The sequence below is a fragment of the Cutaneotrichosporon oleaginosum genome, assembly GCF_008065305.1.
Source record: "Cutaneotrichosporon oleaginosum strain ATCC 20508 chromosome Unknown ATCC20508_contig02, whole genome shotgun sequence".
NCBI lineage: Eukaryota > Fungi > Basidiomycota > Tremellomycetes > Trichosporonales > Trichosporonaceae > Cutaneotrichosporon > Cutaneotrichosporon oleaginosum.
In genome coordinates, this window is record NW_027072171.1 from 394,358 (window position 1) to 409,310 (window position 14,953).

The 14,953-nt window shown below is 62.5% G+C and overlaps 6 protein-coding genes across 6 annotated transcripts; 3 read left to right on the top strand and 3 right to left on the bottom strand.

Annotated features, from left to right (window-relative positions):
• Positions 1-328: 328 nt before the first annotated feature.
• On the top strand, positions 329-2,242 carry COLE_01853 (uncharacterized protein; the record flags this gene model as incomplete). The annotated part of the gene is made up of 6 exons (XM_018423203.2): positions 329-428; positions 463-540; positions 607-731; positions 779-857; positions 890-1,065; positions 1,157-2,242. The coding sequence occupies 6 exons, from the start codon at positions 329-331 to the stop codon at positions 2,240-2,242; spliced, it is 1,644 nt and encodes a 547-aa protein (XP_018278762.1).
• Positions 2,243-2,526: 284 nt separating this feature from the next.
• Positions 2,527-3,738, bottom strand: COLE_01854 (uncharacterized protein; the record flags this gene model as incomplete). The annotated part of the gene is made up of 3 exons (XM_018421380.2): positions 2,527-3,519; positions 3,553-3,619; positions 3,653-3,738. The coding sequence occupies 3 exons, from the start codon at positions 3,736-3,738 to the stop codon at positions 2,527-2,529; spliced, it is 1,146 nt and encodes a 381-aa protein (XP_018278763.1).
• A 1,990-nt stretch (positions 3,739-5,728) lies between these two features.
• On the top strand, positions 5,729-6,959 carry COLE_01855 (uncharacterized protein; the record flags this gene model as incomplete). The annotated part of the gene is made up of 2 exons (XM_018420841.3): positions 5,729-6,248; positions 6,283-6,959. The coding sequence occupies 2 exons, from the start codon at positions 5,729-5,731 to the stop codon at positions 6,957-6,959; spliced, it is 1,197 nt and encodes a 398-aa protein (XP_018278764.1).
• Positions 6,960-7,106: 147 nt separating this feature from the next.
• Positions 7,107-8,733, bottom strand: COLE_01856 (uncharacterized protein; the record flags this gene model as incomplete). Its single annotated transcript, XM_018425389.1, has 4 exons — positions 7,107-7,535; positions 7,571-8,241; positions 8,406-8,447; positions 8,616-8,733. The coding sequence occupies 4 exons, from the start codon at positions 8,731-8,733 to the stop codon at positions 7,107-7,109; spliced, it is 1,260 nt and encodes a 419-aa protein (XP_018278765.1).
• A 456-nt stretch (positions 8,734-9,189) lies between these two features.
• COLE_01857 (uncharacterized protein) lies at positions 9,190-10,740 on the top strand (the record flags this gene model as incomplete). Its single annotated transcript, XM_018423204.2, has 1 exon — positions 9,190-10,740. The coding sequence occupies one exon, from the start codon at positions 9,190-9,192 to the stop codon at positions 10,738-10,740; it is 1,551 nt and encodes a 516-aa protein (XP_018278766.1).
• Positions 10,741-11,100: 360 nt separating this feature from the next.
• Positions 11,101-14,706, bottom strand: COLE_01858 (uncharacterized protein; the record flags this gene model as incomplete). The annotated part of the gene is made up of 4 exons (XM_018426685.2): positions 11,101-12,845; positions 12,880-13,463; positions 13,502-14,421; positions 14,455-14,706. 4 exons carry the CDS (start codon positions 14,704-14,706, stop codon positions 11,101-11,103), a joined length of 3,501 nt encoding a protein of 1,166 aa, XP_018278767.1.
• Positions 14,707-14,953: the final 247 nt, after the last annotated feature.

A 14,953-nucleotide genomic window follows, 5' to 3' on the forward strand; every position in this document is an offset into this window, starting at 1 on the left:
CTTGATGCTGATGCGGAAGTGTATGCTAAGCTGCAGTCAGCAACGCAGGTCTTATACGAGCATACGCCCGCACGATTCCCGATGCTCTGGCGGAATCGGCTCCCTTCGGTCGGATCCTATCGGCAACCGCTACACTTCGGCAGTGGCTATCAGTTCATCGGATCACGTCGGCGGTGCCTTGCAGGTGGCTGCGCCCCCTGGTGGGCAGCACGCCGAATCGCTGTTGCTCGTCACGCTGGGCGGCGCCGGCCTTCGGTATGCTGTGAGTGGGCGTAGATTGCGGAGAGGATATATGCAGCGGAGAAGGGCTTGGCTCTTCCAGGCAACCATGTCATTCGACAACAAGGACAAGTATGCTGCAGGGGATGTCGAGGTCGTGGCGATCGACGACGACGACAAGGGCTTCGCTCCCGAAAACACGAACATCCGTGAGCTATGCGCTCCTGATGCCGCTGACGCCTGGTGACGCAGGGAAGCTTCAGCGCGGCTTGTCGTCGCGGCACATCACCTGGATTGGCTTTGGGGGTGGGATTGGTGTGGGTGAGTCCGAGTCGGAGCCCGATTGATTTCCGCCGCCGCGAGACAATAGGCAGTGCTTACATCCAGGACTGTTCGTGGGCATCGGCCAAAGCCTGGCAATTGCGGGCCCCCTTGGCATTCTTATCAGCTTCCTGCTCACGGGCTTTAACGTGTGGTGTGTGATGCAGAGCATCGGCGAAATCGTCGCTCAGGTTCGTCCCCGATATGGAACTTCTCCGCCGGCCTTCGCTCATCCCAGTACCCCGTCAACGCTTCATTCCCAGGTTTCGCATCTCGGTTCGTTGACCCTGCTTTGGGTTTCACCGTGGGCTGGACGTGTGCGTCCAAGTCTCTGCCAAGCTAACAGCAGACTGGTACAACAATGCCATCTCCGTAGCGGTGGAGGTCGTCGCTGTAGCGGTGCTCGTTGACTACTGGACTGATGGCTCAATTAGTCCGGCGGTGTGGATTACAATCGGCCTTGTCGCCATTTACTGCTTCAACTTGCTGCCAGTGCGGTGGTATGGTGAAGCGGAGGTAGTCACGGTGAGTGTGCTGAGCTCAAGGAGCTGTGACGCTGTCACAACTGCTCCGTACTTTCGGAGAGGTTCACAATGGCGCCCCGATCTGATTCCAGGCTTCCATCAAGGTCCTCACCTTGCTGGGCCTCTTTATCTGCTCACTGGTGATTTCTCTCGGAGGCGCGCCGGATAAGGACCGCCGAGGGTTCCGGTACTGGCGCAACCCCGGTGCGATGAACACGTACACTGGTATTGCCGGTGATTTGGGCCGCTTCCTCGCCCTTTTCCGCACCCTCACGAACTCGGCGTTCGCGTACGGTGGCACCGAGGTGATCGTGCTTACGGGCGCCGAGGCAAAGGATCCCAACAGGCAAATTCCGCGCAACGTCAAGATCTTTGTGTATCGCCAGCTCTTCTTCTATGTTGGCGGCGCGCTCCTGGTGGGGATGATTGTCCCATACACCCACCCGGACCTAGTCAACGGTGCAGGTAACGCCGCGTCCTCTCCCTGGGTGATCGGCATCAAGATGGCGGGGATCAAAGTTCTTGACTCGATTGTCAACGCCGCGATCATCACCTCAGCCTGGTCTGCCGGCAACACGTACATGTACATCGCTTCACGAACGATCCGCGGACTAGCCTTGAACCGACAGGCGCCCGCCATCCTCGCCCGCACGAATAAGCGCGGCGTCCCCTATTTCGCCGTCATCGCCACCATCCCCATCGGCCTCCTCTCGTATTTGTCGCTCGGCAAGGGCGGCGCTTCCCAAGCCTTCAACTGGCTGCAGAACATTATCGCCCTCAACATCCTCCTCAATTGGTCGATGCTTTGCATCACCTTCATCTGCTACTACCGCGCAATGAAGGCGCAGGGCCGCGACCGCCGCGACCTCTACTGGCGTGGCGTGCTCCAACCCTTCCCGGCGTACTTTGCCGTGACGTTCAGCCTGATCGTGTGCGTTTTCAAGGGCTTCCCGGTGTTCTTAAAGGGCGCGTGGAACGCGTCGGACTTTGTTGCCGCATACATCTCTTTCCCGGTGTATGTTGTGCCATTCGTTGCGTACAAGATTATCCGCAGGACCCAGTTCGTTCGCCCTAAGGAGGCCGACTTGGACCGTGACCAGATCAATCCGGAGGATGTTGTCCAGGAGAAGGTGCCCACTGGCGCCTTCGGCAAGATTGCAAGCAAGATCTTCTGGTAAACCTTCTTGAGTGTGTAGGGAGTGTAGGAGAACTGCAAGTAAGCAGATGACGATTTAACGGCGAGCGCCGAATGTAGTAAACACGAAGTTGTGAATTGATCGTTGTTCAGAATGCAAACGTGTTAAGAAATGCCAGACGCTTTGCGTGAAGGGACGTAGTGAAATCGGGTCATCGCTCCCCACTTCCCACTTCTGTGAATGGACAATCCGCCGTCAGAAGTCATTATCGTGTCATCTACAGGCCGTGAGGGGAATCGCAGCCGTCTACGCTAAGCATACAAACTCTAGCACACCGACGCGACGTCGATGCTGGTCGCGCCCTCGGCGCGCTCCGCCACACCCTTCTCCGTCACAACGGCAGAGATGAGCTCCGCAGGCGTCACGTCAAACGAGGGGTTGTACACCTGATTCCACTCGTTGTCGTCGGCGCCGACGCCCTCAGGCGTAATGCGGACAACGCTGAGCTCGCCAGTCTCGAGGTTCTTCCCGCGCACGAGGGTAGCCTCCACAGGTGGGCGCTGCTCGATGTGGATCTCCGCACCAGTAGCCAGCGACAGGTCGACGGTAGTAACAGGGGCAACGACCACGAAAGGCACCTTGTGCCGCGCAGCAAGCACCGCTGCCTGATACGTCCCAATCTTGTTGGCCGTGTCGCCGTTCTTGACGATGCGGTCGGCACCAACAATCACGCCGTCAATGTCCTGGTGCTGCATGAGTGATCCGAGCATGGTGTCGCAGATCATGCACGCCGGCACACGGAGGGTCGTGAGCTCAAGCGAAGTCAGTCGCGACCCTTGGTGGTATGGCGTCGTCTGGGCGTAGTACGCCGTGTCCAAGTGGTCGGCCTCGTAGAGAGCGGTGATGACTCCGATCGCGGTGCCGTACCCAGAGGTTGCCAGCGAGCCGGTGTTGCACACAGTGATAACCTTAAGACCCTTCTTGCCGTCCCCGCGCTTCTTCCACAGCCACTCAGCGCCGAGGCGACCCATCTCGCGGTTCCGCTCCATGTCCTCCGCATGCACCGCGAAGCACGTGTCCTTGACCTTCTCCACCAGCTCGGCAGGAGAGGATGCGGATGCAGAGAGAACGCCACGAATTCGGTCCATCGCCTCTCCGAGATTCACAGCCGTCGGGCGCGATGACTGGAGGTAGTCCAAGATGGGGGCAACGTGCTCCTGCACACTGGTCGTCGAGGCAAAGGAGGGAGCAGCTGATGAAGAGAGGTGCGAGCGAACAGAGAGAGCGGCCAGAGAAGCAATGGCTGGTGCACCGCGAATCTTGCGTGAGCTACAAGTAACAGCACAGCTTACCTTCATCATCTTAATGGCGTCAAAGGCCTGCTCCGGAGTCTCGACCTTGTCCCACTTTACGGTGTGGCTAGTATTAGCTCTGGATAAGAGAGCTACCTACGGCAGCAGAAGCTGGTCAATAATCTCGACATCGCCCCCGGCGGTAATGCGGAGCGAGGTCATCATCTCGGGGAGCGTCTTGGGCATGGTCTCTGGCGATGTTGTTGTTGTTGGTGCTGACGAACGTTTCTCGCGCTCGAAATCCTCCCTCCACCGCCGCCTGAGGTGGAGGCGCGGAATCAATTCGAAGCCAACCCTATCCAAATGAATTAGGATCAGTCTAATTACCGAAATATGACGCGATTCAACTTCATCTTCGCATCTTTGTCCATCGCCACACATGTCCGACTATTATATGCCCCGCGACGGCGCGCAGGGCATCAAGCGCGAGTCTACTTGGCGGCCCAAAGCGCAGCCTTCGCGTCCCCCCAACGCATGGGCCGACGCGCCAGGACCGAGCAGGAAGGGCGAGTACTACGAGCCTCCCAAGCGAGACAGCTGGGAAGATCGACGCAAAGACAGGGAGAGGGACGAAGACCGGGAGGAGCGCGGTCGCTCGCGCTCACGATCACGCGAACGAGACCAGCGCGATGGGGGACGAGACTTTCGTGACCGTGACCGTGACCGCGACCGCGATCGGAAGTGGAGGAAGGACGACAACAGGTCGTGGGACGACTACCGGCGTCGCCGAAGGAGTCCAGAGCGCTGGAGGGACCGCGACGACCGTGGTGACAGGTGGCGTGCAGACGACAGGAGGGATCGCGACCGCTCGCGCTCGCGCGAAGAACCGTTGCGCCGCTGGGGGCGGTCTCCCGACCCGGAGCGTCGCTCGCCGTCGCCACCACCACGCGCGCGTAACCGCTCTCCCCCATTCAGGCGCTCAGGAGCGCGAGACTCGCCTGACTATGCTGTCGGTAGGCGATACAGTGACTCAGAGGATGATCGGTTAGTTGTTGACGTGAGATGCGCTAATGGAAGTAGGTCACGTTCGCCGTCCCCTCGCCGCACACCGCGCCGTCGGTCTCCTAGTCCGCGCGGCCGCTCTCCGTCTCCTGTAAAACGACGCATATCCTCACCAGCTTTACCAGATCCCAAAAGGACACGAGGGAGCCCGCGCGGCCGCTCTCCTTCGCCCCAGCGGACGAGGCCACGAGACAGAGATCGCTCCGCGTCGCGCAGCCGCAGCCCCGCACGAAATGGGCGCGGCGGAGAGCGTGACTTCCGGCGCCGGTCGCCATCCCCTCCATCCAACTTCGGGAGAGGGAGGTGGGCCCGTGACAGGTGGCAGCCTCAGCAGTTGCAACAGCCTCGTACCCGTGACGGTGAGCCGGTCAAGATGCGTGTTTGGGGACGGCCCTCCAGCAAGTCACCCGCACGTAAGCCTAGTAGTCGCTCCCGCTCGAGGTCGCGCTCGCCTATAGACGATGCGCTTCGCCCCGTGAGACCGAGAGCCGATGCGCAGATCAAGCCTAGGGACGCTCTTCCTTACGACGCAACTCCAGAGCGCGACACCCCCACTAACGGTGGGAGCGCGCATGCACGCGCAGCCATGCGTGAATGGAAGTCTGCGCCGACAGGACCGGCAGCCCAGCGTAATGGTACGCATGACGCGACCATAATTACCGAAGCGCTACCGCAAGACGATTTTCATGAGATCAACGAGCCTACGCGAGCCTCAGATCGATGGAGCCCAATCAAGCGCTCATCGCCAGTGCGACCTGAGCTCTCTTTGGCTCCCACAAGTGACTCGGAAACAGCACATCGCCCCCCAATTCAACAGACATCTTCCGCATCCAGGCCTGCATCGATTGCATCCCGCCCAGCTTTTGTGCCGCGGGTCCCTCCTTCCGGCCCAGCCTCCGTCACCGGGAGACAGCCCTCAGCGCCCTCGGGTCCTGCTTCTGTCGCATCGGCCGCAGCCTCGGTCTCTCCCGCTCCACCTTCTGGCCCTAGCACACCGCGCCCCGAATCGTACCTGCAGAGAATAACCGACAAGCAGCAGCAGTACGATAAGCACTTGTCCACTATTGCGCCATATATCTCCACCGCCTTCGGGCAGTGGTACGCGCAGAATGCCACGCCACCGTTACACGAGTTTCTTGTGCACCACTTCGGTCGGCAGCCGTCCAAGATTGAAATGGATCAGATCCACCAGCTGCTGCGTATGCGCTCTCAGTTGTCGAAGGACCAGCAGGAGCTGAAATCCATGCACGCCCAAGCCCTGCGTAGCGAGATTGCACCTCCACCTGACGCTCCATCCGGCCCTCGTGCGACGCGCGAGCGCGAAGAAGTCCGTTTCGGCGCCCCACCCGCTGGACCAGCGCCGCCGTTGGGTATCCCACCTTTCCCTTTGCCGCCGTCGGCTCCTCGGCAACCTCCGAAGCCTCGACCGAAGCCTGTGGTCGCACCTAAGCAGCCAAGGCGAAGGGCGGTCGCTGGCGAGAGATATGAGCGGCTGGCACAGGTTGGCGAAGGGACCTACGGCAAGGTGTACAAGGCGCGGAATACAGGAAGCGGCGCGCTTGTCGCGCTGAAGCGGATTAGAATGGAGCAAGAACGCGAAGGGTTCCCCGTTACGTCTATGCGAGAGATCAAGCTGCTTCAAGCGTTAGACCACCCGAACATTGTGCGACTGATGGAGATGATGGTGTCCCACAGTGAGCTTGCTGTATTAGCATGAGCTGACGACAGACTCGGTTTACATGGTGCTGGAATACATGAACCACGACCTCACTGGGATTTTATCTCATCCCGAGGTCAAGCTCTCTCCCGCAAACATCAAGAGTCTCAACTATCAGATGCTCTCCGGCTTGGGGTACTTGCACCGCCGTGGAATCTTGCACCGGGACATGAAGGGATCCAATATCCTCCTGAACGGAGAGGGTGAGCTCAAGCTTGCCGACTTTGGCCTCGCGCGGTGGTATCACAAACACAAGCGGGACGACTACACGAACCGCGTGATTACGCTGTGGTACCGCTCACCCGAGCTGCTGATGGGCGAGACGGCGTACGGACCCGAGGTGGACACGTGGAGTGCGGGGTGCATCATGCTCGAGATCTTCACGGGCAAGCCGACGTTCCAGGGCCAGGACGAGATCAGCCAGCTCGACGCGATCTGGGCGATTCTCGGCACGCCGCTCGAGGCCGACTGGCCGGCCGTGACTGATTTACCGTGGTATGAGCTTGTGCGACCACGCGAGGCGATTACGTCGAGATTTGCGGAGAAGTTCTCCCTTTCCGCAGGGGCGATGGAGGTTGTAAAGGGTCTCCTTGAGCTCAATCCTGCGAAGCGGTTGCTCGCTGACGACGCGCTAGACAAGGCCTATTTCGTCAGCGAGGCGCCGCAGATGGAGCAGCCGACTCAGTGAGCTCTCGCATAGAATCAAGCTAACGACAGATTGGCGACGTGTGGAGAGCACCACGAGATGACGGTCAAGATGCAGCGACGGCGCGAGAAGTAGAATGTAGCTGTACAACTTCTTTGCAGACATTTACTCCACAGTACACTCTAGTCTCTATAGTGTCTCAGACTGTTCCAACAGCTCCGTCGCATCGCTTTTCAGGCGAGCTTTGACGCTGTCGCTGATGGGCCATACTGACGCCTCGGTGGTACTCATCCCTGACCGCAAGCAGTTCCACGGCAGGATCCAACGCCAACCCCGCCCCCGGCCGACGAGAAGGTCGAAGTTGGCGCGCGATCCGAGGTCGTACGGCTCCCCCAGGGCGGGGATGACGGCGCCAGCGTACGTCTCATGCTGAAGGGGGACGAAGAACCACTTGTCAGGCGCGAATCTCCTCATGGCAGCTAAGGCGTCGCCATCCTCCGCTCCCCTGGCGCGGGCGGCGCGCACGTCGTCCGCGGCTTTGGCATACGCGCGCGCGCGCATCATGTCGTTGCCTAGCGTGCCTGTGAACATCTGCTTGACTTGCCAAATCGCCAGTGCCTGGAGTCAGCGCCCGCAACAGCACGACAGCGCACGGCAGTGATGAGGGCGAGAAGGTTGCCCACGGCCCAAAGGATGCCGATGTCGACGCGCCACATTGCGTCGCTGCGGTCCGAAGGCGGAGGGAGGTCGGCCCACGCGAGCAGCAAGCCGACGGCGTACCGCGCCACAGGGCCGGCGGGGACGACCCAGCTCCATCCCCACCCCCAATATGCCTGGACGCGGGGGTTGGTGGCCGTTGCGCGCCACGCGAGGCGGGCGCCGTAGATCACGGGGCGGAGGAGGGGCCCCGCGAGGAAGAGCACGGCAGGCGGCGTGATGAGCAGAAGCGCGGTGAAGGCTGGGAGGGCGGGCGCCGAGATGCAGTTCGCGACCTGAGTCAGCACTGGTGAGAGCGGACGCACGAAGAGGCAGTGATGGTCGAACCCGAGGCGGCAGCGGCCGCACTCGGAGCAGTGCCGCGCACGGGGCGGCTTCCAGCGTCCGTTGCAGCTGCCGGAATGGCAGTGGTTGATGAGGCGCTCGTCATCGTGCGGAACGAGGTATGCACTCGCGGGCGGCGGCACTTCGAAGATGGTGGTAAGGTTAGAGATCTCCGGCGGAGGGGAGGGTGGTGGGGTCGCGAAGCGCGAGGGGAGGAAGTAGAGCCGGAGGAAGATGGTGCTGATCGTCGCGATTAGTACAGCGGCGACGATGCGGTAAACGACTGGAGTCAGCGTGCCAGCGCGCCAGCTGGGAGAGCTCTCGGTCATACGGTCGCGATGTGGGGCGCTACTATGACCGTCGTATGCCTGTCTCCGCGCAGTAGCCCCAAGGCAACGTCCTGGGACTCCCACCCGCTAGACGGCGTCGAGCTCAAGCAAAACGTACCCGCTATCCTGGGGTATCCCAGTCCGTCCGAAATGTATGTGGCTGTCGTCAGCACAAAGCTCTCACGCGCCCGGATCGGATCTCAAAATACATCGCATATCGCTTGTTGTCTGCATCGATGGCCGGAATGGCTGGCATGGCGGCGTCGTGGTGGGAGGCATGGCAGATATGGCTGGACGCAGATCCAGAATTGGATTTCGAATGACTCACCGAGGAATGGACCGGTGCAGACGCGCCACGCCCAAGCAAAGTAGGCGAGGAGGGCGGGTGGGAGGACGAGCTCGATGTAGAAGCCTGGGCGAGACAGCCGCCGTGTAGGTATCGGCATCGCAGGCACTCGTGTCCAGGCGTCGGGAGAATGAGAGCGCGCGCGGACCAAGCAGGTGTAGCAGTAGCAGGAGCAGTAGCAGTAGCAGTAGCTGGCAGCTGGCAGCTGCGGACTGCGCAGGCCAACAGCTAGCAGCAGAGTGCGATTCTAGCGGCCAGCGACTGAGGGAACCGAGGGGAGGACCGACAGCGGCGACGAGAGATGTGGAATGTTGAGATGAGAGATGGGAGACACGTGATGATGGAGAGATGCCAGGGGGGGTGATGTCACAGAGGAATGGGGGAGGATCACGGGGGTGTCACGTGATTTGATCCATTAAAAACTGTTAATTACCCCCATTTAATGCGAGCTACTTCCCTCCCCCCCGTTCTGCCTTGTTGTTCTTCGCCACCGCCTTATTCCTCCCCCCGATATCCCCCATCACCCCCCTCCCCCTCCCTCACGCCTCTCTTGACAATGTCCGACCCGCCCCTCAACCTCGCCGGCGTCCCGCACGTCGACGACGCTCTCATCGATCCCCAGCTGGCAGCAGAAGCCTTCTTCGATGGCAAGTTTGACCCAGACCTCGCGGCTGCCGCCGTCGCGGCCGCACAGCCACAGTATTCCGGTGGCGACTTTCAGATCGGTGTCGACGTCAACGTCGGTGTCCCGAACATGCAGGGCATCGGCGTGGACATCGCCCAGCCCATCCTCAACGGCGGGTTAGACGGCCAGCCCGCGCCTCCACAGGCCCATGCGCACCAGTCCCAGGCTCAAAACCAGAGCCAAAACTCCAACCACGAGATGCAGCACCAGAACCAGACCCAGAACCAGAACCAGAGCCAGGGCCAGAACGCTCCGACAGAGGGTGTGCACGTGCCCGTCAGCGTCAACATGTCCGCGTCCCACATGGCCCCCTTCAGTCGTCCGCACCGGGACGACAGCACAGCGCACCCCGAGCTGCTGAGCTTCACGAACCGCGCCGAGTTTGATGTGTGGTTCGAGGGCGAGAGCAGCTGGTGCCACTTCGTGCAGCGGCGGACGACGACGCCGGAGAAGCGTGCGGAAGAGCGGCTGCGCGCGCGCATCAAAGCGCACGAACGCATGCTCGCCACCATGAGCCCCGAGGAGGCGGCGAGCGCGCCGCCGCTCAAGCGCCGCCGCCGCAACCGCACCTCGAACATCAAAGAGAAAGTCACGTTCACGTGCCACCATGCAGGGCGGTATGAGGCCAAGCACAGCACGACGCTGCCGCGCGAAAAGCTGCGCCTGAACACGAAGAAGAGCGTCAAGTGCGACTGCCCCGCGCGCATCGTCCTCACCGAGCTCGACGAGGGCGAGTGCAAGGTCTCCTACTTTTGGCGGCACGAGGGACACGACGCGTACGCCGACGACGAGCTCGAGTCCGGCCGCCTCCCCAAGGTCATTGACGAGTGGCTCGTCGCGCAGATCCAGGCCGGCAAGGACACGGACGAGATCCGCCGTGCCCTCATGATGCCCGAGGACGAGAAGCAGGCCTACCTCCGCCAGATTGCCGAGGACCCTGCTTCGGTCGACCCGGCCAAGCCCCCGCCGCTCGCCCTCACCCTCCGCATCAAGTATCCAGACATCTACAACCGGTACCGCAAGCTCAAGGGGCCCATCAAGGAGTTCAAGCCGCCCAAGCATCCGCGGGCGCGCAAGCGCACGGACGAGAAGGACATGGATCTCGCCACGAATATGAGCAACGGATTGACAAATGGCCTCGACATGGCAAACGGCATGGACGGCGTCGACCCCGGCCCGAGCTACCAGCTCAACGCGGATAATATGGTCGATGGGTTCGCGGCACTGCGCGAGGCCATCGATAACAACATCTCGGACCCCTTCGGGGGGCACGAGCACCTGGAGCGCGCATTGCTGGCACTGCCGCGCGGCGTCGACCAGAACGACGACACGGAACTCAGCGACGCTATGATGCGCATGGCTGAGGCCCAGCAGAGCGATGACAAGAGTCGCGAAGTGTGGGCTGGCGTTGGGTTGGAGTGAGCGGCTCGAGCAACGATCGATGGCCGACAAGCAGGTTTGCCTCATCACTGCAACCGCTCTCCTCCCAACCGTCATTATCACATCATCGCTCCCACCGCACTACACCTAATCGTCTGTCGCTAATCTACCACCACCTCCACCACCTCCGCCACCACCACCCACCGCCGCTGTTTGACTGCGAGCTGCACCCAATTCTCTCTTGTGTGCGTGTGAGACCGGCGTGTGACCCTGTCCGGCCAGAGGCTGTCGCACCCACATACTCTACTAAAAGCGACCCGATCCTCTTGCGCCGTCCGACCAAAATGTGACATAACTGTATGATTGTAGGATATATGTATGTAGCTGGCGCAGATCTGGACACTACTTGTCGCCGCCGATGTTGAAACCCTTGAACTCGTCCTGCACGCGGCGGTAGTGCGCCATCTCGTCCGCGGACACCGAGGGCGTCAGCCGTTCCAGGGCATGCAGGAAGTCGCTCTCGTTGACGACGACATCAGTCTCGGCGCTCGTCGCCATAGACGCGAGGTAGTACTGCGCCGTCAGGGGCTTGGGGTATGCGCGCGGCAGCGGGGCCGCGTCGAGCTCCTCGACCCGCTTGTCGACCTCTTCCGCGACGCGCGTCATCGAGCGCAGCATAGCGTCGGCACACAGCGCATACAGGTCGGCACCGGTGTATGTGAACGGCAGGCGCTCGGCGAGGTCGTCAAGCGACAGCGCCGGGTCGAGGGTAAACTTGCGCGTGAGAGCTGCAAGAACGTCTCTCTGCGCAGGGTGCGTCTCGGGCACGGAGAGGTACAGCATGCGGTCAAAGCGGCCGGGACGGAGCAGCGCGGGGTCGAGCAGGTCGGGACGGTTAGTAGCCGCCATGACCACCACCTGTCCGCGACCGCCAGACATGCCATCAAGCTCGGCGAGGAGCTGGGACACGATACGGTCCATGACACCGCCCGAGTCGCCCTGGTTACCACGCTTGGGCGCAACACTGTCGAGCTCATCCATGAAAATGACACAGGGCGAGGCGTCGCGAGCCTTTTCGAACACGCGCCGCACGTTGGCCTCGGACTCGCCGATGTACATGTTCAGCAGCTCGGGACCCTTGACCGACAAGAAGTTTGCCGCGCACGACGTCGCGACAGCCTTGGCCAGCAGCGTCTTGCCTGTACCTGGAGGGCCGTACAGAAGGATACCGGAGCGCTTCTTCATGCCCTCCCCGAAAAGCTCGGGGTGTTCGAGCGGGAGCTGCACCGTGTCGAGAATGTCGTTCTTGACGGCCGCCAGGCCTCCGACGTCGTCCCATGAGACGTTGGGGATGCGAGGGGCACCGATCGAGTCGGCGTAGCTGGCGCGCGCGTCGCTCAGTGCTGTTGTGAGGTCGGCGGCCGTGAGAGCGACGCCGGCCAGAAGCGCGTCAGTGGCGGTAGGCGCTGCAGCGCAGGCTCGTGCAAGCGCCATATCGCGTGCACGCTCGATGAGCGAGGCAAGATCGCCGGCCGTCAGCGCAGCAGCCTGAGCCGCAACGTGGCTTAACACGACGTCCGGCGCCAGCGGGGTGTCCGCCACACAGGTGGTGAGGATCGCCTCGCGCTCACCACTCGACGGAGCAGGAAGCGCAAGCTCGTGCTTGAACACAGCCTGCATGTCTCGTGGGACAGCCTCGATGTTGCTCGTGGTTCCAAAGATAGCCACCGGCTGGTTCGTCTCCGCGCCGGCCTTGCGCGCTGCCTCCAGCAAGTCCTCCACAACCTTCACAACAGGAGGTGGGCGGGGCGGCGCGCTCCCACTCGACTGTGGGGCAAACGCCTCGAGGTGCGTGAGAAGGAGAATGGAAGGCGCGCACTGGCGCGCCTTGTCGAAGCGCGCCCGCAAGGTGCCCTCGGTGGTCTGTGGCGTATCTCCGATGATGTCGTAGCATGGCACCTCGACAACGCTGAAGCCCAGCTCGTCGGCCGCGGCGTGAACAAACGAGCGCTTGCCTGCGCCTCGGGAGCCCTTGACGAGCACGCTAAGGGGGAAGAGGCGCGCGAGCGCCAACGGCGAGAACGCACTCTTGGCGAGATCGCGGAGCGTGCCCGCTGTCGGGACGTGGTAAGGTGGCGGAGCCGCCGCTGATGTCAGCTTTATCGGACGACGTGGACTTACGCATGCCATGCCACACGAGGTCGCCCGCTCGCCCGGCCACACGGCTGCGCTCAACACCAGAGAGCAGAAGGGCGGTCTCGCCGCCCAGGCCGGCGTCGACCCAGCAGCCCAGTTCACCCGCCCGTGCCTTGGACGCAATGGTCGAACTGAAGTCGTCTTCCAGAGGCATCAGTGGCTCGAAAGCGAGAGCTGTGACGACAAAGTAAGCGAGGGCTGTGTCCTTCTCGCCCTCCTCGTCCTCGTCCTCGTCCTCTTCCGTGGGATCCTCGCCCTCCGCGAGCGGCTCGCCCAGCCGCACCGGGACCGAGATGAGGTCTCCTCGGCGGATCAAGCGCTGGTGCGTGTCTGGGTCGTCACCGCCGCGGGCGAAGTAGTTACGCAGACCGCGCAACCACGCACGCTCGTAGCGTTTGTCAACGCCCTCGGCAGTCGCCACACGCGCAAGTGTCATGCTTTTCGCGACCGGAAGAGATGGGCGGCGCGCCCCAAACGGAGTTGGCTGGACCACGACTTCGCAGTACGGCCCGGGCAGGGGGAAGAGTGCGCGGCGCATGCCTGGCGGGACGATGAGTGCGTTGGGTGGACTGCTGTTAGCTCTTAGCGGTGGCACAGCACGACTCACAGATCGCTTGTCTCCTCGTCAAGTCGCTCCCAGGCAACGACACGAGCGATGCGCGTCCGCCCCGGGGTGCCATCCTGCACGGCACGGAGGCAGACCCAGTCGCCTTCGAACACGCCAGCGCGACCCAGCGCCCACACGCCTGCGTAGCACACATCCCCGTCGTCCTCGTCCGTCTGGGGGCCTCGACCAGCGGCCGGAACAAGCACAAAGCGCATTCCTTCGTCAATGGGCGACTCGAGCTGGAGCACATCGTCCGGCGCGGCGACTGGGGAGGGGGAGCGGAGGCCCATAAGCCCAGGGCGTGGTGTCATGGAGCCGGAATTGGTGAGGCTCGACGCAGACGAGGCGTCCAGATCGTGCTGTGCAGGCGGCTCGTCGTCAGTCAAGCTGGCGAGCGAACGCGCAAGCGATGAGGCGAGGAAGGCGTCGGCGTCAAACTCCTCCACCAAGGAACGATGTGTAGGCGCAAGCGACCCCGCGGCGGAACGGTCGTCGTCCACATCCCCAAACGCGTCGCTCGGCTTGTGAGCAACGACCACGCGCGTGTCGGGGGTTACCAGACCCTGCTGCACAGGCTCGGCCATGAGTACGCGGAAGCCACGCCCACTCCCCAGAGAGATCACGCCACCTTCTCGCAGAAGCGTGCCTGCACGGGTCTCCTCGTCGGCCCAGTGCACCGAGCCGTTGATGTCGTAGCCGTACACAGGCGGACCATCGGGCTCGCTCACTGCGTCAGGATACAGCTGCTCGAGATCTGACGCTTCAAGCTCCCCGGCGGGTCCAGTCGGCTGCACGACCGCGAGGGTGAGCGAAACTGGCTCGTGCGCGTGCACCATCACTTCTGCGGGAGTCGAGACGTAGCTCGGCAGCAAATGCTCGGGAACGTAGAGGCGGGGCCGGGCGGAGACCTTATCGCTTGGCTGCCGTCAGTGCCCACCTTCCTCGCCACGTACCTCTGCGGCAGCCGGGGTGACCCATAGGACGAGTTTGCGCTGGGCGGCGGCGCGAGCGCTGGGCGGGAGGCGGTGCTCCGGCGCCCACTCGACGGCGACGGCGAGGCGGGCCGGCTTCTCGGTGGCCGAGGAGCGGGGAAGGATCGCGGCCCAGAGGTCAGAAGAGGCCTCGCCCACGTCCCCGGAGGTGGGAAGGGAGTGGACGTCGGCGCGGACCGGCGCGGGGCGTCCAAAGGGGCGCACGGTTGGCATGGGCGTGATGGATAAGCAAGTGGAGAGGAGTTGGCGGAGTGGAGATGAAGAAGAGAGATGGGGAAGTGGAAAGTAGAACCGCGGCCGGGATGGGAGTAGCCGACACAGCCGGATGTCGGCGGTCTGGAGTTCGGTGGGCAGGGCGGAAGAGCGGAGGCAATTTCCACGCGCCGCACGCGTGGGCGATGACCTCAGATGCAGCCGTCCAAGCATTCGCCGACGTCCGTCTCCGCTCCCATCACTATCC